This window comes from Micropterus salmoides, unplaced genomic scaffold (assembly GCF_014851395.1).
Source record: "Micropterus salmoides isolate LMB-PRFRI ecotype aquatic unplaced genomic scaffold, ASM1485139v1 Ms_hic_scaffold_13, whole genome shotgun sequence".
Classification (NCBI taxonomy): domain Eukaryota; kingdom Metazoa; phylum Chordata; class Actinopteri; order Centrarchiformes; family Centrarchidae; genus Micropterus; species Micropterus salmoides.
The window spans coordinates 765,466-790,714 of NW_024040374.1; the positions used below are offsets into that span (position 1 = coordinate 765,466).

General features: G+C 42.1%; 2 protein-coding genes across 3 annotated transcripts in view; one reads left to right on the plus strand and one right to left on the minus strand.

Moving 5' to 3' along the window:
* niban1a (niban apoptosis regulator 1a) overlaps window positions 1-7,324 on the plus strand; it is a 40,435-nt gene extending 33,111 nt beyond the window's left edge. The window contains exons 9-14 of the mRNA XM_038714974.1: window positions 71-252; window positions 1,434-1,580; window positions 1,925-2,035; window positions 3,405-3,512; window positions 3,952-4,063; window positions 4,168-7,324. Of these exons, the coding sequence (XP_038570902.1) occupies window positions 71-252; window positions 1,434-1,580; window positions 1,925-2,035; window positions 3,405-3,512; window positions 3,952-4,063; window positions 4,168-5,375 (1,868 nt within the window). The 3' untranslated portion in view covers window positions 5,376-7,324. The remainder of the gene's footprint in view (window positions 1-70; window positions 253-1,433; window positions 1,581-1,924; window positions 2,036-3,404; window positions 3,513-3,951; window positions 4,064-4,167) is intronic.
* A 36-nt stretch (window positions 7,325-7,360) lies between these two features.
* kifap3a (kinesin-associated protein 3a) overlaps window positions 7,361-25,249 on the minus strand; it is a 41,833-nt gene continuing 23,944 nt past the window's right edge. Inside the window, exons 15-22 of one of the 2 annotated variants that reach the window (XM_038714975.1) lie at window positions 24,069-24,234; window positions 23,229-23,354; window positions 21,632-21,730; window positions 20,882-20,967; window positions 17,507-17,696; window positions 17,250-17,340; window positions 9,509-9,601; window positions 7,361-8,251 (exon numbers count right to left, since the gene is read on the minus strand). In XM_038714975.1, coding sequence (XP_038570903.1) covers window positions 8,134-8,251; window positions 9,509-9,601; window positions 17,250-17,340; window positions 17,507-17,696; window positions 20,882-20,967; window positions 21,632-21,730; window positions 23,229-23,354; window positions 24,069-24,234 — 969 coding nt within the window. In that variant the 3' untranslated portion in view covers window positions 7,361-8,133. Of the gene's footprint in view, window positions 9,602-17,249; window positions 17,341-17,506; window positions 17,697-20,881; window positions 20,968-21,631; window positions 21,731-23,228; window positions 23,355-24,068; window positions 24,235-25,249 lie in introns of both variants that reach the window. The other variant, XM_038714976.1, reaches the window with a different exon arrangement.

Consider the following 25,249-nt stretch of genomic DNA (forward strand, 5'->3'; position numbering starts at 1 on the left):
ACCTCCTCTGTTCAGGCAGCAGGGGTTCAGGGCTGATTTCTGAGAAGAAACTTTTTATTTCTTTCTCCAGCCAAAGTATCGGAGCCAGCAGAGAAGCTGTGCTCCGAGTCCGTCCAGCCGTACCTGGGCTCAGTCCTGGAGGAACTCATGCAGCCCATCAGCTCTGGTTTCCAGGAGGGACGGCAGCTGAGTGAAAACATGATGGACCAGGTGTGTCAGGACATCCTCGGAGACAACGAGAAACTGAAAAAGGTTTGTTGATTATAAATGTCCTCAGTTATTGAAGACTCCTCTCCACCAATACCATACAATATACTACAGAGCTCGGTACAAAATAGTATTGTAAACTACACCGTTATTGTACAGTTCAATTGTTGTACTTAGCTGTCTAAAATTAAAAAAATTCACGATTCAGATTGGTGTCAGACTTTTGTCTCAGCCCTTTGACTTACTGACACAAAATATTAACACTTTATAAGGAGAGATTTGACCGTGTTTGGCTGTGCAGCAGGTGTCATGAGGAAAATGCCTTTGCCCTAATCACTAGTCGAATTTGTGCTTTTGAATTCATACATTTCGTCATCAGAGTCCAAAGTTAAACTCCTGTGTTTATGTTCTAACACAGGAATCAAAGATAAAACAACTTTAACATACAAAAATCTGAAGTATATCCACATCTCCGTCCAAAAACAATTTAAAGCTGAAATGATTGATTAGTTGATCAACAGAAAAAGAAAACTGTATTAGAGATGGACTGATTAATCTGGCCAATCATTGTCTTCTCTAAATGTTGACGCCTTTTACCTAAATGAGAGCAGCTCTAACAGCATCACACACACATACAGTTATACTGTGTAGAGAATAACAGTATGTTTCCGTTTCATTCAGTAATAAAGCTTCCATTTGAAACAACACTAAACACGACTAAATAACATGTATATTAGATTGTACTGAATTATACTTTTCTTTGTTTTGACACTGGCTGCTCTGTATTGGTCTTTCAGACAAAACAAGCTGTGTGAAGACGTCACATTTGGCTTTAGGAAATTATAATGAACATTTTTCATGATTTGTATCGACATATAATTCAATAGTGAAAGTAATTATTAGTTGCAGCCCTACAAAACTGTATGAATCCAATCGGCTCACTTAGATCACAGTGCACATTTATTTTGCTAAAACAACATCCAGTGTTGCATCACAACTGTAAACAAAAGACTGAGGGAGAAACAGATTGTGTCAACATCTTAATTCAGTATTTGTAGTTGCCTCAGCTGCTACCTCTCTGGGGCTCCGCCCTAAATGACTGAAGTAAACAACTCAGCAACCTGTAATTTCCTACTGTCATGTATATAACATGATACCAATAATTATTTTAGGCACCTATTTGTTTGTACAGCTGTATCAGGGAATCTTCTCCTCCTATCTCTCAGGCTCTTGCTCACATGGCGAGGCCGAACCTGCTGAGCTGCTACCAGAAGATCGGCTCCCTGCAGGAGAGGCTGCAGGACCTGCAGGAGAGATTTGGTTTCTCAAACATCACAGACGTGATCCACAGCGCTCAGATCGACCTGCAGCAGGTACAGCTGCTCGCTCTCTCTCTCTCCCAACACACACACTCATTTTATTCATTCACATTTTCCTCCTTCAGCCAGACAGCTCAGCTCTCATGTTTCTGCTCAGACAGAGTGGGCGGACTGATTCATTTTATTATCCATTTATTTATGACACTCTTGTGATTGTAATCTTTCAATACACCGACTCAGCGTTTCAGTGTTCACGATGAATCAGCTGTGGGCTGCTGCCATTTCACACTGATGGCATGTCCAGCTGTTGGCATCATGCTTTTTTTTTTTACTGCTCTGTTAATTGGGGCATTAAACATCTGTCTGATCTGATCTCATGCTGTGTGTGTTTGTTTCAGCTGATTGAGAATGCAGCTTACACGTTCGAGCAGCTGCTCTACAAAGCTGTCCAGGACAACCCAGAAAACGCCAGCTCGGCCATCGAAAAGGCCAAACACAGAGTGCTCAAGGTCAGACCGCCATCTGGAACGCAACAACACAAAAACCTTGTTGATGCTGGAAGATTCATGTTAAATTTAAGTAACTGAAAAACCCTCAAGTGCCAAAAATTTAGACTTCAATAAAAGATCAATCGTGTTTTATAAAAACTTTAAAAAAAAAAGAAAAGAATCTCATTTCCTCAGAATAATAATAATCTTTAATTATGGAGAACTTTTCAAAAACCTCATTACAAAGTGCTTTCACAACTGCAAAGACAATAAAACATGCATGAAACAGATAAGATACAGGATGAAAGCAAGAAAACGATTAAAATCCAGTTTTTTTTAGAAAATCAACTAAAATCAGGAACATCTGTTTTAAGAAGGGACTTAAAAGACTTCACTGACTCAGCCGACCTGATTTCCTCGGGCAGGCTTTTCCAGAGCCTCGGGGCCCGACTGCAACCGGTCCCTTTTTAGTTTTCAGTCGAGACTCTGGAAAAGACAACAGACCTCTGCCCGAGGATCTAAAGTTCCGAGCCGGTGCGTACGGGACTAAAAGGTCAAAGATATAACCGGGCGAGAGACCATGAAGAGCTTTAACGTGATGGAGCCAGTGTAATGAAGCTATTGCCTTTTTTTCATGATTATAATACTCTAAAATGTATGCAAGAAATATTAAATAAATATATCGAAATACAACATAATACAATAACATTTCTCACATTATTTCAGCATAAATAAGAGGATGTTTCTCATAAATTATTAGAAACAAAGTTATTATTTAAATATGAGAAACTTTCTCATAATAGTGCAACACATTTATCATTATGAGACACTGACTTATTATGAGAAACAATCTCATTCTGAAAATATAATGTAAGAGTTTCTCAGAATGGCTGATCATTTCATAAATGGTCATAATTATGAAACACTATCTGATAAATTTACCTGGCATCAATCAGCAACACAGCTACGAGAAACTTCACCAGAATTATGAGATAATGAAAGTTCCTAACGTAAGATGATGGACATCTATAACCACGATTTATGTGACATAACTATGTCACATAAAGCCGTACAATAATAATACATTTTATTTGTAATGCACTTTCACTTAAGATCAGAAAAGCAAGATAAAAACATCAATATAAATAGATAATGCAACACCTTGCAGGGTTAATTAAAACTCATACGTTCTGCTAAATGGAAATGTTTTTAGTCCTCAGATACTGTAATACCTTTAGTACTTTACAGTATGTATTTTTATAGACTTATTAAAGACACTTAGTGTGGTAACAGGTGAAGCAGGGATGTAAATCATGATAATGGACAAAAGAAAAACTACACCCACGTCAGACTGACCTCCACAGTCCTGTCTCCTCTGTGTGTCCTGCAGCAATATGACTATGACAGCAGCACCGTGAGAAAGAGGATCTCCCAGGAGGCTCTAGTGTCCATCACTCTGCCCTTCATCAAGAAGAACTTGGCCCCGACCTGCAAAACTGTGAGTCGCACACACAGAGACTAAACAATACATACTGTGCAAAGCCACCAGACTCCATTGACAAACAGTAATTTTACCTCTCAGAACACAGGAGCTGCTGATCTAGCGCTGCCTTGGTGGGTTGGTTTGCTTTTGTTATTGTGTGCTTTTGGTGTTTTACAGGGTTAAAAACACCAAAGTCACACAATAACACAAACTAACCAATCGAGGCAAAGGTTGACCAGAGAGGTAAAATTACTTTTTGTCAAGGAAGTCTGGTGGCTTTGCAGAGAGCGATATAATGACTGTTTCTGGTTAAACAAAAAGGATCTTACTCTTTAGAAATAGCTCTGTAGCCCTGCTACAGTGTTATCAGACACTTGTAATAAAGATCTGAGCCTGTCAGAGGCAAAAACAAACACGCACATCAAACGATAACCCGATGTTTCTCTCTGCACAGGAGCTTCAGAGTCTTCAACAGTTCATCTATGCCGAACACTCCAACTTCATCCACGTTGACAATGTTTATGAGAGCGTCCTCCTGCAAACTCTGGACAAGGAGGTCACCAAAGGTATCACAAAGTTACACCGATGATGACAAATCAACAACACACATTCTCCCTCGCAGGGACGGAGAGACATATCTAATCTTTCCTGTTTTCTCCTCGTCCTGCAGTGGTGAAGGAGGCGGCGAGTCTTAAGAAGTACAACCTGTTCACAGACAGCAGAGACCTGCTCAGTCAGTCCAGCCGCTCCAGCCTCTCCTCCCCGTCCGTCTCCACTCCGAGCAGCCCCGCCATGGCGCTTGCCTCACCTGCGAAAACCTCCTATGAGCACCAGCCCCCGTCTCCTCTTACAGTCAACGGTATGTCGTCCAGCCCCCAGAAGGAAGAGCAGCACGAAGCGGACGTGTTCGTTACAGAGACATGTCCGGGGAAGGCTGAACAAATAGAAGAAGCTCAGAGTGTCGCTGTCGATCAGGAGGTACTGGCGCCGGAAGCAGAAGATGTTGTGCAAACTGTGAAAGCAGAAGCAAGCACCATTGTCACCCCTGAGACCTCAGCTTTAGCAGCTACAACCAACCAGAGCGAGACACAAAGCAAGAGACAGGAAGTTCCTGAGACTTTGATCCAAGAGGAAGTGATTTCTGTCAAAACGGAGAAAGTTAAGACGGCTGCTGAACCTCAGAGCACAGACGCGCCAAAAGAAGCAGAAATCCCCACAGTTGTAGAAAATACTAAGACAGCTGCAGAGGCAGAAGCTCCTGCGCGAAGTCCTGACCCTACAAATGAACCAGTAAACACGTCAGGTGAGGGTGCTGGTGATCAAACTGTAGCCAGCGGTGAAGTCAAGACACACTGTGGAAGCTCAGAAATCAAGTTAGAGGCTCCCTCTAGTGGTCAAACACCCGTACTCACAGCTGCAGATGTCAGCCTGGACATAAAGCCAGACGAAGCAGAACCAGTCACTGTCTCAGACCCTAATTCCCTGGATGTGTCAGTAGGAAGTGAGTCAGCTCCGTCAGATTTGGAGTCCGAGGAGGAAGCCAGAGTAACAGAGAGCAGCAAGGACGAAGTCTGGACGAGCCCCGACGCCTTGGAGGAGCAGGGTGATCTCAGTACATCACCTGCGAGCTCAGACGATCCCGCTGTGGACAAAACCGTCAGCGAGGAGCCGTCTCCTCAGGTCCAGACAGAAGCTGTGAGCGGCGGCGTCAGAGTAGGAGTGGAGGCGTCGGTGGAGGCCGCCAAAGAGGACACCCCTTCCAGCCCTGAAGCCCGGCCCCTGGACAGCATCAAGGAGATCCGTGACCTGGTGGTGGAAGTGTTCGAGGTGGAGGAGCTGGTGCAGCATTACCCAACGGGATATCTAAAAGAGGAGTGAGGCGTCATGACCAATCAACAGCAGCATTCCTGTTCTTTCTGCAAGATGAGGGACAAAATAACTAAGATGTTCTGCTGAAAGGGAACCGAATCATCACCAGAAGATAACGGTAGCTTCCATTTCTGACTAAACTGCACTGCCTCGTCTGTCGTGGTGTTAAAACAAGGATGCTTTTTCCTCAGAGCTGAAACCGAAAAAGACTCCTGAGAAACATTCACGCTCCCACAAATGTTTTTTTTAAAAGCACATATGCATGAATTTATGGTAAATTATTAATACAAGTCATTTACACAAATCAATATATTATCTGTGTTAGGTGTATACAACCAACAGGTTCGTTTCATTCAGTGACTGACAGGAAATTATTGCACTCCAATTATTTTAGTACCAAATTGTTTTAGAAAATCTAGATATAGAAATATTTTTTATAAGAAATGCTGTGGTCGATTTAAATCTATTTAGAAGAATCTATTTTTTGGAAAATGCTTTAGACGCTTTATTTCTGAGAGTGTATCTGGTCTCGGTTAGCCTAACTTAGCATAATACCTGGACGCAGGGGGAAACAGCCTGACTCTTTCCAAAGTTCAGAACTCCTCCTACCAACACCTTTTAAAGCTCACTAATTAATAATAAATAATATTTGGTTTGAAAAGGGAATTGGTGGAAGAAGGATTAAGGAAGTAGCACAACGACAGCATAAAATACTCCATTATTAAGTTCCTGCTTTAAAAAAAGTTATTTTGTAAAAGTAAACAAGTGTGAGTCCGATGTACATAAAGTATGAAAAGTAATCACGCAAAATAGCTCAGATATATTTTACTGGAGTATTATTACTGATGCATTAACATCCGTATAAGCAGCATTTTAATGTTCTCAGGGTGGAACGTGTTTTTACGATGCCACCAGCACACCACACTTCTCCCAATCTACTGCCATGCATCATATTTTATAAACCGATCACATGTTTTACTCGTAAAATCCTAATCTGGAAAGAGTCACCAAAGCAAATTCCTTGTATGTGTAAAAACTACTTGGCTATAAAACTGCTTCTGATAAATGTAGTGGAGAAGTAGCAGAGAATTGAAATACTAGTAGAAGTACGAGTAGCTCAACATTACACTTGAGTACAGAAAATGTTCTTACTTTCCACCATGTTGTTACAGACACCCGTTGTAAATCTGTAATTAGTTCCAGCAGGTACAGCATCTCCTCCCTACGGCTCTGTTTGTGTACAGATGAAACAAACAAAGGTAGATAATGTTAACCAGTGAGCTTCAGATGTGTTGGTAGGTGGAGGACGGAACCAGGCCAGCTCTGAGATCGAGTCCCATCTGAACGTCTCACTCTTAGACACAAAGCAAATAAGCGTCTTTGCCAAAAATATCAAACTGTTGTTCCAAACAGGCTACACGAGTTTTAGATTGTTAAAGCATTATAAACACCTACTTTAATATATCAGACCACACGAGCTTGATTAATACCACTTCCACTTTCCAGCTGTAGTTTAGGGACATTTCTTTCTCATTAATGTGATTTATTTTTTATCTACTGAAGGATTAACAAAAACAAACTGAAGAAGTGCCTTTGCAGTACCTCCATGTTGCCTTAGATCACATGATGATGGAAACGAGCCTCTTTCACGTGGATAATGTTGCTGCCCGAGGCGGATCACCAGTGCTCGAGCATCACCTGCGCGAAATGCCTTTTACCTGTGTAGAGCATCTCATGCAGACACGGTTAGAAAGTTTACAGTGTGAGTACAGGGAGGAACGTTTGACCAGAAACTGTCTACCAGATGAACGCCGGCTGATGGAGACGCCGTGTGGAAATATTAATAAAACAAACATACCCTCAAACTATTTCTGTGAACTCTCCACGCTCTGGTCTGAATGTTGGTGAAACAACACAAATAATAAAAGCTTTTGTTTGCCAATAAAACAAATACAGCATGATGCTTTGGTTATTTATTTATGATCCACAACATATTTTTTTTTTTTTTACCCACAGACACACTGTACTGAGAAATATCAAAAACCTGCAAGTAATCCAACATCTGCGAGAGATTAAAGACTAAATACAGTTTGACTACAATAATATTCCTTCCATGTATTCGACCTATTGCACCACAGACAAAGTAGCTCACATTTCAGCAGGCAAGAAGTGATCCAGGCACATCGAGGACAAAAAAAAAAAAGATGCAGCAGATTCTTTAACATTTGTTCACATCAAAAACACATTTTCAAGCTAACTCAGTAGTTAACATTTCTTCTTAAATTACATTCACAGAAATAAAAAGATCATCGAGAACAACATTTTAATTCAGGGTGAGTTGGAGTTCACACAGTCTAACGCTACCAGTGACAGCGTGTGAGGAAAATAATGGTCGCTCTTTATTTTATGGTTCATCATCTGCTTATAATTATGTGGAAAGTTTCCTGGAAAACAAAAAGTGTAATTCTGTTCTAATTATAGGGAATTATCATTAAATAACTCGAGTTTAGCTAGTTGTGTGGAGTTTGTAGATTTCCAGATTAATTTCCTCGAAAGAAAAGATCAATTTAAGCTAATTATTAATTTATTACTGGAAGCCGTTTTCTTCATTTATGCACATTCAGCTGACCGGACCTTCTGACTACAAGACTCTGCAAGTTATACTAGCATTAATTAAATCAACGTGTACAAATTGAACACTGTCTACAGTATTTTTCCCTGTAATTCCATAGTTACTAGTTATTTCCAGCAAACATCTTAGGAAATACTAAGAAAACACACGTAACACAAAGCATTGCCAAAATGTATAGTTATCTAATGCGCCTACATGGTGCATAATACATAATTCAGTGGTTTCTAACCTGTGGGTATGAATCTGAGACGTCCTTCAGATCGAAACAGCGATGAGGGGCCACATGCAAAATAAGTTGGGAACTAATTACAACTACTGAACTACCACAGGCTGGTTCAGAGAAGAATTATAAAATGTTATCTCTGATACAGATAGGTCTGGTGATATTCTATAGTTTACCTCTTGTAAATAAATCTCGTGTGCAGATTTAAACCAACAGTGAACGTATCTCCTAACGAGTCCTGTGTGTGTCTTACAGCCTGATGTCTGTTCTCCCTCTGAGCCATAAAAAAACTATTAAATCCATCAGTGAGCACTCGCTGTCACATGTTCCTTTATCACCATGAACACACATAAATGTAGTTTATTCTAACTCAGTCCCACACACACCTTCCTGCTGCGCCGAATACTCTCTAGAGCACCACATATGGATTCATCCCCAACAAATGCACTATTTCCTTCTGTTTGTTTGATAGAAACTAGAGCAAGCTGCTGTTTAAAGAAAGTTGCTGACCCTTTTTAAACATGAAACTATATTCGTGAGGTGTTTTTTTTTTTTTACGTCTTCAGCAGTAACCAGTGACGCAGTAGCACACTGGTGGTTTGGCTCTGCACACGAGATTTGTTGACTTCAACAAAAACATAGGATAACATCAGACTTATCTTTCAAAACACACTCATTCGTTCTGCTGTATTCTTTTGCCCAGGATGATGTTTGTGACTCGTAACATTCAGGCAGACTCTGATTAACTAGAAACATTCGCTTGTGTCAAACGGGACAGTAAAATCAGAATATAGGAAAACGGCTGCCTAGTTTATAATGAAACACAAAAATATTATGTTCTTGACCAAAGTCTACATTAAAATTTGTCTGACCTCAATATTTATTGGATCATAAGGCTTAAGGAGTTTGAAGGAGTACATAAAAGTCTGTATTAATGAGTCATGTACTTTCATTATTGAAGGAAAAATCTTTTTTTATTTAAACTTTCATTTGGGTCCACTTGTTCCCTGCAGGAATTTCCCCTGAATGAGAGTCAGTATTTTCAAATAAGCCATTATTTTTGGTGCTTTATCATCAAGAAAAACATGTTTTTTCCTTCCGATTGTTCGACTCAATAACGGACTGACTGATGGTTAAGATGATTTGCAGTGAGGAGAGATGCATAAAGAATCTGCACGCAGCTTTGACAGTGCACGGTGGATATCAGGGACACGTCTGCAACGTGTGTGCAACAGAGTTTGTTCAGTATTTATGTGCAAGACAGTGCGTAAGATGTTCCAGGTTTACCGGGAGGCAGTGTTGAAGAATAAGTGTTCATCGGGGCGGAAGCCGTAGGCGCTGACCGGTCGATCTGTTGCTGGGAAGAACTGCTCCGACACACTGACGGGACGAAAGGAAGAAGAGATGGGAAAATAAATACAATCTGACACAGCAAGACAAAATTACATGCACGTGGAGGAGGAACACAAATCCTCTAATTGTTTTGGGATGCTTCAACTGGCTGGAATGATGGTGGTCGGCCACATAATGGGGCTATTGCAAGGAAAGAGTTCAGGGTCATAATTCAGGGACATACTTCGTTACATATAACACCACACCACCAGGTGGCGCTCTGACACCAGACATGTCTCCCCACAAACTCCCCACCCCAGGGCTCGAGCACTCGCTCAGTCACAGTACCAGATGAAAATAAATTAAAAAATAACCTCGTAAAAAGTTAATGTAATATTCATCTGCCCTGATGCAGGTGTTGGACGTCCACAATGAGTGTGTGAGTTACTGCTCATGGCTGGAGGGGTAAACAGCAGAGCGTACAAAGTCATAAAAACCGGAGAGATGTCAAAACACAGCGCCGTGACGAGGGCGGAGGCTGACGGCCAAACCTGGAGGACCTGGCTGCCCTGCGCCCGGGAACAGGGGCCTGTTGGGGGGGGGGGGGGGATGATAAAAGGCCTGTATCTACACCGTATAAATCAGTTACTATGGGTATGTGGATACAGAGGGTGGGGGCCGATTTCACGCTCCATCTTCTGACCAGCTGCTGGGAGTTTGCGTCTGGCGGTGGGGTCAGTGTGACGGGCCCAGCCGCCTCGTCAGGACGGAGCGGTTGATGGATAAACTGGGGCTGTGATGGATGACACCACATCTCACACGTATCGCATCTTTCTCTTTGCTGCACGGCCCCGCTGTCCTCTCACGGCCCTTCTAAAATACGAGCTGTTTGCTTTGCCCCCTGCAAGCGCCTATAATGACGTGTTGTTTTTAGCCAAGTCACTTCCAGCGATCATTTACACAGCTTGCACCATATCCCCACGTCTCCTCCTCCTCTGTTTTGCCCCCCCCTAACTCCTCTCCCTCCCCCCTGGGCAGAAATATGTCTTTTTCCTCTCCGCACGCTACGGCTGTCAGGGGGGATTTGAGAGCCAGGCTAAAAGGAGGCTGGAGGAACACTGGAGCTCTGAGTCACACCATCCGCCTGCACGCTGGCCTGTTCCTGGGGCTGACTGACTCGTTACAACCCGGCCAGGACGTCCAGGATCTGTATGAGTCCTGATGTTGAGTCACTGTCCTAATACAAACACATGTGATTTACAAGTTTAGGACATGGCAGCTTTGATTCACGTTACTGTACAGTGACTCACTGTATCACCATCTATCACTGCTTTTTAGCAGTTAAGGTTTGTTGTAAACAGGACTGCAACTATTGTTTGGCAGATAAAATAGTGAAAAGGGCTCTTTATAAGTTCAGTTTGAAGAAGTCACCTCAGGCCCTGGGAACTTACAGCCTATAGCACTGCTTGGTTGCTGCTGAAGTGGAAAGCTGTTGTAACGAAGTACTTGTGAAAGGTTGCACTGATCTACAGGTTGTGACCAGCTGAACCACACTGTCACTCTTCCTTCTGACGGTTCTATTTGAATATTTTTAACAGGGATAAAGAGCTAAATTGTGCAATAACTCACATAAAGAAAGCGATTAAAAAATGGGTGCCCAAGTTTATGGTGAGAATATTTGCTTACTGGTAGCTTTATTTGGGCTTAGCAATGGAGTCAGACAAGGGGGTATTTTGTCACCTGCTCTTTTTGCTCTCTGTGTGGATGATCTGTCCAGGCAGTTGAGAGCCTGTAATACTGGGTGCATGATTGGTAAGTCCATAGTGAACCACATTATGTATGCAGATGACCATATCCAACGAAGGTTGAGGTCAAGGGCAACTGGACTTGGTTGAAGATTGTTTTATTTCAACCAAATCCAGTTGCCCTTGACCTCAACTTTCGTTGGATAACTATGACCTGGATGACTTAGAACATTCACAGATATATGCAGATGACCTTGTGGTTTTTAGCCCAAGTAGTGCTGGATTACAGCAGCTCCTTGCAATTTGTTCGGTATATGGTATGGGATATGATATCAAATATAATGCCAATAAGAGTCGTCACAATCTGCAGAACTAAAGATGATAAATGCTTGAACTATCCTGATTTTAAACTGGCTAACAATAAGCTTAGGTGTCTGTAATAAGGTGAGATACCTTGGTCATTTCAGATAAAATGACAGATGAAGAAGATATTTATAGGCAATGTTGCATGATGTATGCACAAGCCAATACTCTATGTAAATTTAGGGCATGTACGGTTGGTGTAAAGTTACCTCTGTTTAAAGCATATTGCACACCGTTCTAGAGTGCACACTTGTGGTCAAATTATGGTAACTGAAACTCAAAGTAGAATATAACGACGCAATGAGGATGTTTCTCACATAGATGGTGTGGTGCAAACGAGATGTTTGTGGCTGCAGGAGTAAGGAGCTTTCATGCCGTTTTAAGAAACCTAATGTTTTATTTTGATCCATGTGCAGGCTTAATGGGTCACAAAATTAAATATTGGGCTTAAATACGCCTAAGTACTACACGCTACCAATCCCGTATGTGGAAACACTGGTATAATTGTCTCGTGGTAGAACAATGATTGTCATTTTAAATAATTTCATACTTTAAATTCTTCTAACCATGATTTACTATGGGGTTTCTTATATGTAAGCGTCGGGGGTGTTTATCCATTAGCTCAGGTGAAATCTAACATAAGAATATGACGATAGCGATAAAGCCACACAGGCAGTTTGGGCAGGCTAATTCTTTTTCTGCTTAAATAGCGAAAAGGTGTAACTTTTTCATTATATTATCTATTTTGGATGTTAGTCAGACCCCAGATGAAGCCAGCAGTCCCAAAGCATGATTTATTATACATTTTTAGTGTTTTGTCTATTGATTTCTTGTATGTTCTTCAGTAAAAGTTAAGATTTTATAAATAAAAAAAAAACAGACATTGCATCTGAACTAATCATAAACCCTGCACGTGCACAATAATTTATTAAAAAAGACTGAAGACAGGAATCAAAAAAAGTCAAGGCTGCAACTTACGATTATTATCATTGTTGATTATTTTATTAATTAACGATTAGTTGTTCACTTTCTATAACCACAAAGATTACTGTTGTAATTTGACAATAAATTTACCTTCTACCTTGTAAAATGTGAGATCCCAAAGGCCAGGATGACGTCTTGTTTTGGAGCAAATAAACCAGAAAATGTTCACATTTAACAAGCTGGAAAAAGACTTAAAACAATTAAACGATTATCAAAATAGTTGCCGATTAATTTAATAATTGACAGCTAATCAACTATTCGATAACTCGTGAGAAGGAAAACCGATCGTGGAAACAGACTCAACTAGGCCTGGGAATAAAATATTAAGTTTGATGTCACCCTGAAAAAAAGCCCCATTCCAGAACCAGAACTTTATTTAAAAACACAGTAGCTGAAATGTAATTTATCCCACAGGGCGAGTGATGCTTTCTTCTACACGGTTTTCCAGCCGGTCTGGAATCTCTCATTATGAAACATGCAAATCAACCTGTCTGCCACCTTATTCACTTTATGCATCAGGACTGTGACACACGACAAAATGAGGCGATGGTGGTTTGGGGTGGGGGTGGGGGGGCTTTGACACAAGGAATCCAGTGTTCCCACAAATGCTGTTTTGGCCCCAGAGGAGCGGCAACAGGGGCGGCGGGCTGTGGGGACACGTCCCGTCCCGCAGAGAACATTCCATGGTAGAGAACAGGAAAGGGAATCAGGCCTTTTTTCCTCCTTTGGGGTGACCCTTCGCCCCCCTGCGTCTGTCTCTTCCAGGGCCCCGACTGGGCCCCGCTTTGATCTCCCCCCCGCCCGTCACTCCTCAGGTTACAGCTAACCAACACGCAGGCCCCCAGTAAAGACTCAGGTCTCGCCCTCGCCACCCCACCCTCCCAGCGTATCTCCACGTCTCACCTGATTGTGACGGCGCTCTGCTTTTCCTTCTCTTCCTTTATTTTTTACCTCACTTTACTCCCCGGCGCCCCGTCACATCCTGACAGCCGCTCAAAGCGCTCATTGACTCCCCCGGTGGCGAGTTCACAGACCGTCCGTCTGTCACGCCTCTTTCTATCGGACACCTCTTTTAGTTACCTGACTAAAGTACTGTTGCACCTTCTGGGAGGTTTGTCCCTCTGTACAGAGCAAAAGCTGGTGCATATAATCAGAGCAGGATATTGAGACTTTAAAAAACCTCACATCCATTTTTAAACAAACAGTTTCAAAAATGTTAGTTGAGCCTATGTTCTAACTAAATTTGTTATTAAAGATTTTATATGATCAATATATTATATTGAGTGGGATGTTTTACAGTTGAAAGATGAATTTGTCAAAAGCATTACACGGCCTGTAACTGGCTGAGAAACATACTGTATAACCTAAAATGTCCCTGTGTGTGATTGTCTTAAGAGTCCCCTCATTTCCTGATTTATCTCTAAACTAACAACTGTACAAATTTAAATATCTTAAAAAAAATATATATATAAAACTGCACAGGAACATCACTAAATTAGTATAAAGAAAAATATAAGTTTTAAAAATCTGTAAAAATGGAGTCTTTAAAAAAAACAAACTACAAACTACAATAAACATCTTTTTATGCACATTAAATGAAGTAGTGCAAAGTTTTATGCACATTAAATTAATTTATGATCGTTAAAATAGCCTGTCACCAGTGTAACCAGGCAGATTGTGATACTGATATGAGTTTTTAATAGAGTTACAAGAAATCTGATTACGATGCATCGACCAATACTTGTTTTTTTAACATAATATTTTGGAACAATTCTTTAAGAAACTAATTCTGCTAAATGTAAACTGACCTCAAATATCTCTAACATTTCTGTACTTACATATAAGCCAACATATGGACTACGTGGACTGGATTTATATAGTGCTTTTTACACACTGCCTCTCATTTATGAATGTGTCTTGGTCAGGAGGAACTGGGCGACCTGCTCTACCCTCCTGAGCTACTGCCGCCTTCTATTTACAGAGGGCATATCGACATGAATGGTTGATCGTTCTGCTCAGCAATGACTAATTTGTCTTCATATATTAATTTAATCCTCATTTTATGGTTCTCTAAAGACACTCCTGTCCTGCTGTTTCTTCACAGATCATTACGATACCCTCAAATCACCAAATAATAACGGCCTGGTGGTGGCTGATCAATCAGGCTCTTCATTTTGTTTAATTGGTATAAAAGCTAATTCGGATATTCATACAAATACCACTCTTGTACAGTATTACTTCAATGTAAAAAAAAATAAAAGGCCCCATTCACACCATGTTTCACACATAATGTAAAATAAGCGCTGGAGCTGGCTTTGATTATTACGTTAACCTGGATCACAGAGTACAAAATTAAAACAGTCTCACAGACGCCAATTCCCCCGGCGCTCTCCGTATATTCAAAAGGTATCGGTTACAAAGCTGAGAGAAAGAGAGAAAAGAAAGAGAGCGAAAACAGACAATAAAAGAAATGAGTGAAGGGAACACAGATCTGGATTTCCTTCTCTGGCCATCCTCTCGTTGGACCGACCGTGTCGTGGATTCAGCCAGTCACAGTCTGCCTTCTCAACAGCAGCCAAACTAAACATTCCTGCCGGCGAGGGAGGAGAAAAAAACCCCCTCCATCATCACGAGCTTTATCGCGCGCAAGAAGTCTGATAATAAATAAGACAAATGACTCACAATAAACTCTCATTTTCCTCGGCTATTCATCATCTCTGCGGCGTATCGAATTAGCTGCTGTTCGATATTGGGACTAAAAATGGCTTCAGACGAAACTCAAAGTCCATCTCAGTGATAACAGGATTGATTTTTAAATCCCAGGCTTCAGTTTCATGTTTCGCTGTGGAATGTCAGCGGCATATTGGGACTACAGTAGTTGATATGTTGGAGCCACAGAGGAATGAGAGAGAGAGAAACAGGCATACTGTAAGAGAGAGAAACAAGAACATGGAGACAGAGACAGCCAGAGAGTGTTTGCTCTCAAAGCTGGAGTATTGCTGTTGAGGGTGGAGCGATGCCTTCTGGGACTGGCAAGGTTTGTTGACTCAGGCCTGGCCTGGTTCAATAACAGATCAGCGAATAGTGATTCAGAATAACAATACGAGAGAGGGCAGCGCTGGCGGGTGGACGAGCCGGCTGAGAAGCAGAGAGCTGAAGGAAAACACTCACGGTTTCGGTGTTTCCTCTCCGACACAGCCAGCGTTTCTGGACAAAGACGACCTGCCCTGCTGACGGCCTCCGTCATATGCTCACGATCATGTTGCAGACACATCTGAGTGCAGGGTCGGGTTGGGGTCTGATAGCTGGCTCAGTTTTGCATCTAGTCCCAGGTTTGCTAAATACCCGTATTCGCCGAGTCCAAGGCTGACAAATCTTAAGAACAAACCTCCATTCTTTCTTAATTTGCAAAGAGCAGAGGACAAAACATTCAGGTAGCAGGATTTGGATTTTTAGCCGTCAAATAAAATTCTAAAGATGATATCCGCCTTTCTGGTGGGGGGGTCTGGGGGTTGTCCCCCAGAAGATTTTGAGCATTAAACACTTAATTTCCTTCATTCTGGGGACCAGGGAAACACAAAATTCAGGTGGCAGGTGACGATTCAGAATATAAAAATCTAATAGAATATGATGCAGTAATCAGAAGCACAGTTTTCTTCTATATTTACATTGCATTGCAGGCTTATTGTGCAAATAAATAAATCTCATAGCATTTTTATTTGTTAACATTTCTTGGTGCTATTTTTCCAGAACATTTTTAACAAATGCTTTCAAAAAGTGGTGGCTACATGTCCTCAGCATCCCCAGTGTAAATGACCCTGCCTCCCTACAGGCGGAGCTACTCCATGCTCACCTCGGCCCAGCCACAGACTGGCAGGGGCCACGGCTCTCCTTTACTCCTTCAGGCCCCCGTGCCTGCTCTACGTCGGGTAATGCAGCTGATGTTGAAGCTACTGCAGCCCCGGTAGCAAACATATCGGTTGTTGTCGCGCATTTGGTGGCAGCCGTCTAGGGGGGGCCGTAACGCAAGAAACAGAGGTAAGAGGGGGAGGGGCTGGGGGTCAGTAAGAGATGCGATTGGGCCCAGTGTCAGTATAGAAAATTACCCAATGGGCCGCTGTCCATGCTTTATGGGCCCATTTTTAAAAAACAGTTATATAAATATATAATTTACGTTACCCTGGCCCCGAAGGTGCGTCGGCCTTCACACACAGTAGTTCAGGTCACTGCATTGTTAGTTCTGGTGCGGTTGTGCGCTTATACTGAATTATTGCAATCGACCTAAGAGCTGTAAACAGGAAGTCACGTGGGCTGGCAGGTAACTCAGTCATGCTGCATTATCGGAGCTACACGGACCCACGTGGGGAAATCAAATTCCAGTAGCTGCAGGTCCAGCTACACTTTATTGAACCTTATGTGTTCCATATGTCATGCCTCTCATTTAAAGACGCTTACACCAATAGTGGCACTGGCCTAAACATCACCATGGTGTGATCTCTCGCTTTTACAGATCATTCTGCATATTGTTTTTTTCAATCTGCACAAAGACTTCATTAAGGTTTTGAATTTACGCTAAAATCACTACTAATGACACAGCTCCATACCTGCTCACGTGTCCGGTCTGTCCCAGCCCTCCATTCTGGAAGTCTGTGTAGAACTCGGGATTGATGGCGCCGTCTGCTGAGATGATCCCATCTGGATGAAACAATACAAACATGGAGGATGAAGAAACAAGAAGCACTGTGTATGTAACTCTATGTAGCTTTAATATCAATCTTCTCATCTCACCCTCTGATACAAAATACAAATAAGCCAGTTTTCCCAAAAAAACAATGAACTACTCCTTTAAAGCCCTCAGTACCAGCACTGTAGAACAGGTCCGGTCTCTCCAGGATGTCTCCGTTCCCGATGAAGGACTCTCCGTCCTCCCCGAAAAGGAAAGGCTCTCCTGCTTCGTCCATCTGACGGTTCTCCACCATCTCTAGCCACTGACCGTTGTACCAGCGGAACTTCTCAGTCTGGATCTTCTTTCCCCACTCCTCGTCATATTCCTGGAGTGATGTGGAGGAAAAAAGAGGGTTTGATTTGAGCACTTATCAGAAGCTGATTCACAATCTTCTGCTCTGGAAATGTGAACTTGACTATTTCACAGTTTTCCAAAATCGCTCCAGATTCATTCCTTCTTGCAGTTTATGCTGATTTAATGCACCACAGCCTTCATCTTGCTCTTTTTACCCGTTATTTTTTGGTCTTAGGTAAAGACGAGCTGCAGCAGGACATAATTGTTCTGCCTACAGTCGTAGGATAAGGAGTTATTGCCATGTCAAGGTGTGTTTGGAAAATCTATTTCCATCAGCCTTCAACCAGCATTAAACTCTTACACCTCAGCCAAGTGTTAAACTCGAGGCAAATCTTATCGGAGTTAGTCTTAACATGGAGGCGAGTGTTCACTTTATGGCAAAAAATGGAAATATTAATTATAACAACTAAGAGAACTAAAACCCACAGCTCCATGTCAAAGTAAATTTAAAGTTACTATATGTAGAATTTATGGGTTTACTACATTCGTAAATTATTCTTATGGCATTATCTTTTGTTTGTAGAAAATTGGGACAATTCTGGTGAAAATTGGAGCCGTTTATGTCAGAATGCCTTACACAGTACCATTAGGAATATTATCTTCTCTAATATCAATTAGACATGATAACAGCAGATGTTTCCATAAACAAACCAAAAAAAAAAAGGTGTCTGTACCAAATTCTGTGCCAATTCACCTGCCGGTGGCGGTAACAGGGCTAGCAAGTCTTTACAATTCATCTTCTGGGTATCATGCGTATCTGTACTAAATTTCATGGAAATTCTTTAAATACTAAATTTAACATTATTTCTGCAGGACTCAAAAATGTCCGACTTAGAGACTGACATTAACATTCTTAGAGCCACGCTGCTAACGCATGGCTAAAAATGAGATACTTCATATATGTAGAAGTAAAGTAAAAAAGTAGCAGTCTTGTCTTGTTAACCAGAGACTTCCTGTCTGAAGTCGTTATCAGCATGGTGCCTGGGTTAAGTGATTGCTCTCTACTGATCACCATAATGACCCAGCTCAGCGAGGAAGGAGAGCTTCCTGAGCGTGTATGAGGAGGACAAACCGAGAATGTGTGCGTCTATGCATGTATGTGTTTAACAAACACTTCAGAGAGGAAGTGTGTGTTCAGGTATATGTAAATATGACTCTGTGTTGTCTCCATCCTCTTCACTACAGCTAATAAATACCTCCGTCCGTCCAGCTACGCTGTTTGCGTGCGTAGCTCGGTGGAGGACGACCACAGAGTTCTGTTTTCTTTTCTCTGCAGGGGCCGAAGGGGAGCGATAAAGGCGGCCTTTGAGACTGCAACACGCCGGCCTGAAAGATTAATCATTCAGACGCAAAGCAGAGCCCCGTGGGCACCGACAGCCACCCGGGGCCCCGGACTCAAACAGGCCTATTGACCAGAGGCCCCCGCTCTCTGCTGCCGCCCGAACGCTGGAGTGACAGTGACACATTTTGTCAGCGGGCTGATTCATCAGGGGCTGAAACAGAACCATGACTCAGGTTTTAAGAAGCAATTATATTAGTTTAATATGACTAATCAGTTATTAGCAGCTGAGCTCATGACAGAATGAGCTCATCGCAGCAGGGGAGAGGAAGTGCATAACAGTTTTGGGAGCCTTTCAACGTATTCCTCTGGAAATATGGCCAGGCTAAGAATATCACAGTGTATTAGGCTTCTGTCCCACTTGGAGCATCTACAAAGTTCCCTGTGAAGCCACGTGTGTGTGTGTGTGTTTGTACACGAGCAGGGCCACAGTGATCAAAGGCGATCATTTCAGGACTACACAGGCGTGCGCTGCCAAAAGGACCCCGCACAAGCCGAGCAGCAATGATTGTGTGTGTGTTTGTGTCCACAGCTCTGCTTTCTCTCTCACCTCTGCTGTCCAGCTGCTGACACACTCCAGAGCCCACCGGCTGTCTTTCATGTGGTTCACATCTTAATAGGTCTCACTGATAATTTCAATGAAACACTTCCTTTGCCCCGGTACTCTGCCTGGTTATAATCTACAGCTAATTACGCTGATCTGAGGTCTGGCAGGCATCACACACTGACTGGGAGCTGACCACACCTGTCAGTCACAAAGTGACTCAGGAATTCATCGCTTAGTTAATCGCTGATGTCAAATTTGACTCGGTCACATCAGGAGAAGGTGAGTGTGTTTGACTGTGCAACTGAAAGAGAATCTGCTGTGGAAAATAAGCTGCTGGAGGAATTAACGACCATTTTAATAGTTTGAATAAAAATTATTTTAAATTATTATTTTTATCTTACACTACACATACATACTGCTGTAGATTCTAAACTGAAATGTGAGTGCAAACAAACAGCTTCCCAAGGTTTTTGAAAGAAGCCTCCTCTTCAAGGCTGGATTACCAAAACTGACAAAGCAGACAACTACACTGGGGCATTTTGTGTTAATCTGATCAATTTGTTTGGGAATATGCAAAACTAAAGCACTGTCTGTTCTGCTTTATTACCTGATCTCGAGATCAAGATTGTGTGTTCAAATGTCAAAGTGTTGTTTTAAAACCTTAAACACAGCAAATCTGCCGTCATGTAGTATCTCAGCATGTGAATACTATACATATTTCTGCTGTCGCTCTTCAACTGATTGCTTCCTGAGACACTTGTGAAGAACAGGAACCAAATCAGATCGAATCTCAAAAAGGTACAATTTGTAAGATTTGGCCAGATTTCTTGTTTTATACATCTTTAAACAATGAACTAACATGATCAACAGAATGTGAAGAACAACTAGACGTCTATGTACTGCAGAGATATCTACTGAAGTTAACATGCCAACCAGCTTGCCTCAGCCTATGTTGTAATAGCAGTTGTGCAGACAGAAAATACGAGCTGCCCCGAGGGCTTCTTTAATCATTGCTGCAGCATGAACTGCTCTCTTTGCCCCTCACGCTCCTCAACCTTGTGTCCCTCTGCGACACACAGGATATTAACGCACATTAACCAAGTGAGCTGTTCAGACAGAGCGAGCCGAGTGAATCTGGCTAGAAAACATGCTGATAATCTATTTATGCAAGATATAAATTCCATTGAATGATGAAATGGGTGTCCCATGCTCGCTAATCTCCCTCTCCCAGCTGTTCTCCTGGAGCTTCATTGGGCATCTGGATACTCACAGCGATGATGTCCAGTGTGTTGTTGCAGACTTTGCGGATCTCTGCGTTGTTATCGTGCATCAGGTCAATGAGGTATGCAGGGGCTTCTGAGATTAGGACTCAAGGAGAGACAACATTTCATCTTCTCTTGGACATTTTGATGCTAAATCAATCAATGTTAGTCCTTAATTAAAGGGGCGAAGGATGCGGATGAAGTGGTACAGTGGGAGGAAACAACCACGCTTTCATTTAAAGACCGAGACAAGAGGCAGGTGCCCTGTGGCTGAAGGAAAGTATACATTTCCTGTGATGCAGTGAACACACTCTGCCTCTCCTCTCCCACCCACAGCACTGCTTAAATCAGGTATTCTCGTTTTATTCTTCAAGAATAAAGAAAAACATCAATCAAAACATGCTGACAGGGGGCATATTTGTAATTTGACACAATCCACCACAACTGTGTACAATTACGGGCAGCTTAGAATACCCAGAGGGTAAAAAAAAAAAAACTAAACGGAGGGGTTAAAGAGGTTGGTATTGAGATGTAAATGGGAGTAAACAGTGATGAGAGATACATTACAGGGGGGTACTAGGAGCTACCACAGAGACATACGCTAAAGACTGAAAATAAAGTAATTCTGGAGCTATATGCAGCCAGTGTCACTGTGACAGCTACTCCTAATACTCTTGTTAATGTCCTACTTCTCTCTATAAGTGTATCTCATGGAACAGAAGTGTCTATAATACTTTACAAGTAAGCAAAAAGGATACGTGTGTCCTTGATGAGGACGTCCCTGGTGGCTTTGTGAAAGACCATCTGGTAGAAGACGTAGACAATCTGACACACAAACTCATCGTCCTCTTGTTGGGCTGAGAGGGAGGAAAAAGATTAGCAAGGATTCATTTTTTCCAAAGTGGATCGTGTCATGGTTCCTCTCTTCTGTTCGGGATGTTCCCGCATCCTGAAATGTATTTTCAGTTCTGCAAATCCTTGCTATAAAGACCAACGTAACACTCTTTTCACATACGTTCAAGTGTCTCTGGGTAAGATACTGACCTCTAAATTGCTCCCGATGGCTGTTTCATCAGTGTGTGAATGTTAATTTGGCACCTTAGCCTCGGCCATCAGTGTGTGGGTGTAAAAGCTCTTTGAGTGGTCAGAAGACTATGAAATAGTCCAATTAAGTAAATATTCTTTTCTAACTCAAAAAGTCCAGTTGTGGACAACATGACCATCTGATTGCTGATATTTCTACCGGACTAAAACCATCAGTTTACTAAAATAAGGTAAGCACTTTTAGGTGGATCGAAGACAATAGCTTTTGAAGGTGTATTCCAGCAATATACTGTAGTATCATACTTATAAGAGATAAAAAAAGCTTATTATGAGTTGGCTGTTCACTTTCTCTGGTGAGTACACTTAGTTTTAAACAGGTGGTATTCTGCTCATTTTCAGGTTCCTCATCTTATTTAGAGTTTGTACCAGAACAGGTTTACATAGTTATATTTTTGTCATACTGCACATTGCTGCAGCTCCTCTTTTCAGCCTGTGTTGAACGCTTCGTTTTAGCTATGGAGTGATACATCTGGTCTCTAAATGATCTTTGTTGGGAGTTCCTAGTTAAGGACTGCTAGCCAATCAGAAGCAGAGAAGCCGGTAAACAGCTCGGGTTCAGCCGTACGTGTTGCCTACCAGCTTGGCAACATGGACTGGAGCGAGAGTTTCAGAGCGGCGAGTTATTAATCTGTATCCATAAAGTTTTAACTGAGCTCTGTCTCTACATCACAGGAACAACTTTATGTCCACTGACTGCCTGGAGGGTAGCTAGTGTTTGGAAGGGGGAGGAGAGCTGTGTGCTGCAGCTCGCTGTTTTTCCACTGCTGTTTTTGAGGGCGTGTCGGACTAGCCGCTTGGCGAGCGTTATGACACGAAGCGGCTGGACTACAAACGAGCTGTTTTCAGGCAGTTCAGAGTTTTCTGTGGGAGATGGGAACTCCCTTTGGGCTTTGCAAACCTGTTACATGCACAAAAAACTCAATTTAAGTTTATAAGAGGGGAAAAGCCAAAAAGCAGAATACCACCTCTTTAAGACTGGTGTTCGCTAGACAAAATTATCATCCCGGTTAAAATGACAGTTTACGTGAATTACAGATGCACCTAGCTAAGCAAGCGAACTAGCTCCACACACGGCTGTTTAGCTCCACCGTCTCGTCCAAATATGGTCACGTCCAGTGCCGCTGGCTGCAAAAACTCAACATGGCGACGCCCTAACGGCCAAACTAGAGGCTTCAAATCGGCAGTCCTGGGCTACAACTGTTTTTATGCTACCTGACACAAAGCTTATAAAATACAGGACTCTGTTCTTACCGTTGAGCAGCTCAATGAGAGCAGGAATGATGCCAGACTTGGCCAGCATGGCTGCACAAGAGTCATCCATGGAAACGGTGCCAATCATGATCACCACCTCCAGAATGAGGTCATCCTCAGCAGAACCTGACATGAGGGAAAAGTGCATGCTGAGTGGATGACTGGCAAAGAAACCATCATTGATCCTCTAAAAGGTTTGGCCTCTGAATACAAGCAGAACCTTGTGCTGAGCCAGGGTCTGACCGAGTCTTCTGCCGGCTGTGTCCTACACTATGCTCGGAGAAAATAAGGTTATAAAAAAGGACTTTTTTATAGTGTCTGAGGACATCTATTTTTTAAAGGATCCCCAGCGCCTCATTTCAAGATCAATAAATTAGTTTCAGCCCTTTTTCTTTGAGGAACCGGTTTTTATGGATCTGATGATTCAGATCTCTTTGTGTAATCCATCAATTCTTAAACTGCATAAAGTTTGCTGGCCTTCCGTTTGCGCTCAGCTATCCGCACCTCTCTCTTCAGAGAGTGTGAACCACGGTGAGACTTTTGAGGTGAATATCAGAGTTAACGTGAATTACGGACGCACCTTGCTAACCTCGCTAGCTAGCTCCATCCTCTAGTTTGAATATGGTCACTTCTGACTCCAAAAAACAAAGATGGTGACGGCCAAAATGCCAAACTGGAGGCTTCTTTTATACGGTCTATGGGATGGATGCATTACTGTGGGTCTAAAAGATATTGCAAAAAACATTTCAACCATGTAACAAAAAACTCGGTCCATGTGAGTCTGTCAAATGTTATGGGAATCAGTCCTTCACACACACACACACACACACACACACACACCTGGTTTGAGTCTGTCTTTCAGGTAAGGCACCAGGTTGTACTCCTTGAGCACCAGCGCCCAGTCCAGGTCAGGGAGAGTCAGATTGGCCAGCGTGCCCAGGCACTCGATCACAAACTCCTCAGCCTCCACCTCACTGATCTGAGCTGCCAGGTCACCAACATGGTCCTACCAGGAGACACCGGAGCGTGAGTGGATCACACTGACAGAAACATTTTTACCAGTGAGTGAGTTTTTAAAACGAGGACTGATCAAGACAAACCCGAAAAACATTTCACTTGTGTGCAAAACTCCCTTTTTGACTTCATGCAGCTCTATGAACCCACAGCTTTTTTAAACTTTGTTTTCACTTATTACCTTCACTTAGGGGCGTATAGCGATGCCACTACATGTTCCTGCCATTTATTGCTATTTTCAGAGTAAGGTTACTCAGAAATACCATCAAAAGGTTTCTTGCTTGTAAAATATTTTGCCATCAGGATTTAGTCTTGAGTGAAGTCAAGATGAGGTGTAATGTCTGAAGTTTTAAGGAGAACCTTTACTATTAGATCGCACATACAGCTCTCACTGAAAAGAGTCAACTGAGCAGTATGTGTCTATTTCTGTTACTATTTATCATAACATTCAACGCTTAATGTTCCTTCAATCAATCAACTGAGAATAAATAAGACGTCATGACTGTAAAGTATCACCATACAAATTACGAACAACTGGATCAATGTCTATGAAGATTCTCAGTCATCCAGGTCATAGTTATCCAACGAGGGTTCAATCAATACGCTTTAATATAAGCCTTAAAGACTAAATATTAAAGTTTAATTTTAGAACTTTGGATATGCTTACGGGCAGAGTTGGGTAGTAACGCGTTACTCAGTAACTAGTAGTGTTACTAATCCAAGTAACGCTGCGTTACCAGATGCACTCAAGAGAGTGGCGCTTTGTAAAAACACAGAATACTGCTCAAAAACGCAGAAAAACAGTAGTTCAAAAGTCAGGTGTGACTTTTAATTTCAGCCAGTGGCGTTAAGAAACTTCTTGCCACGGTTATAAATATGCTATTAGTTTAAAAGTCGGGAGAGCCTGCTTTTATTTTTACTTTTATACATACATAGGCTATACTGTACTGCATCATCTGGTTTGAGAGGCTGAAATGTTTTCAATTTAGCTAATTGTTGACTCCTAT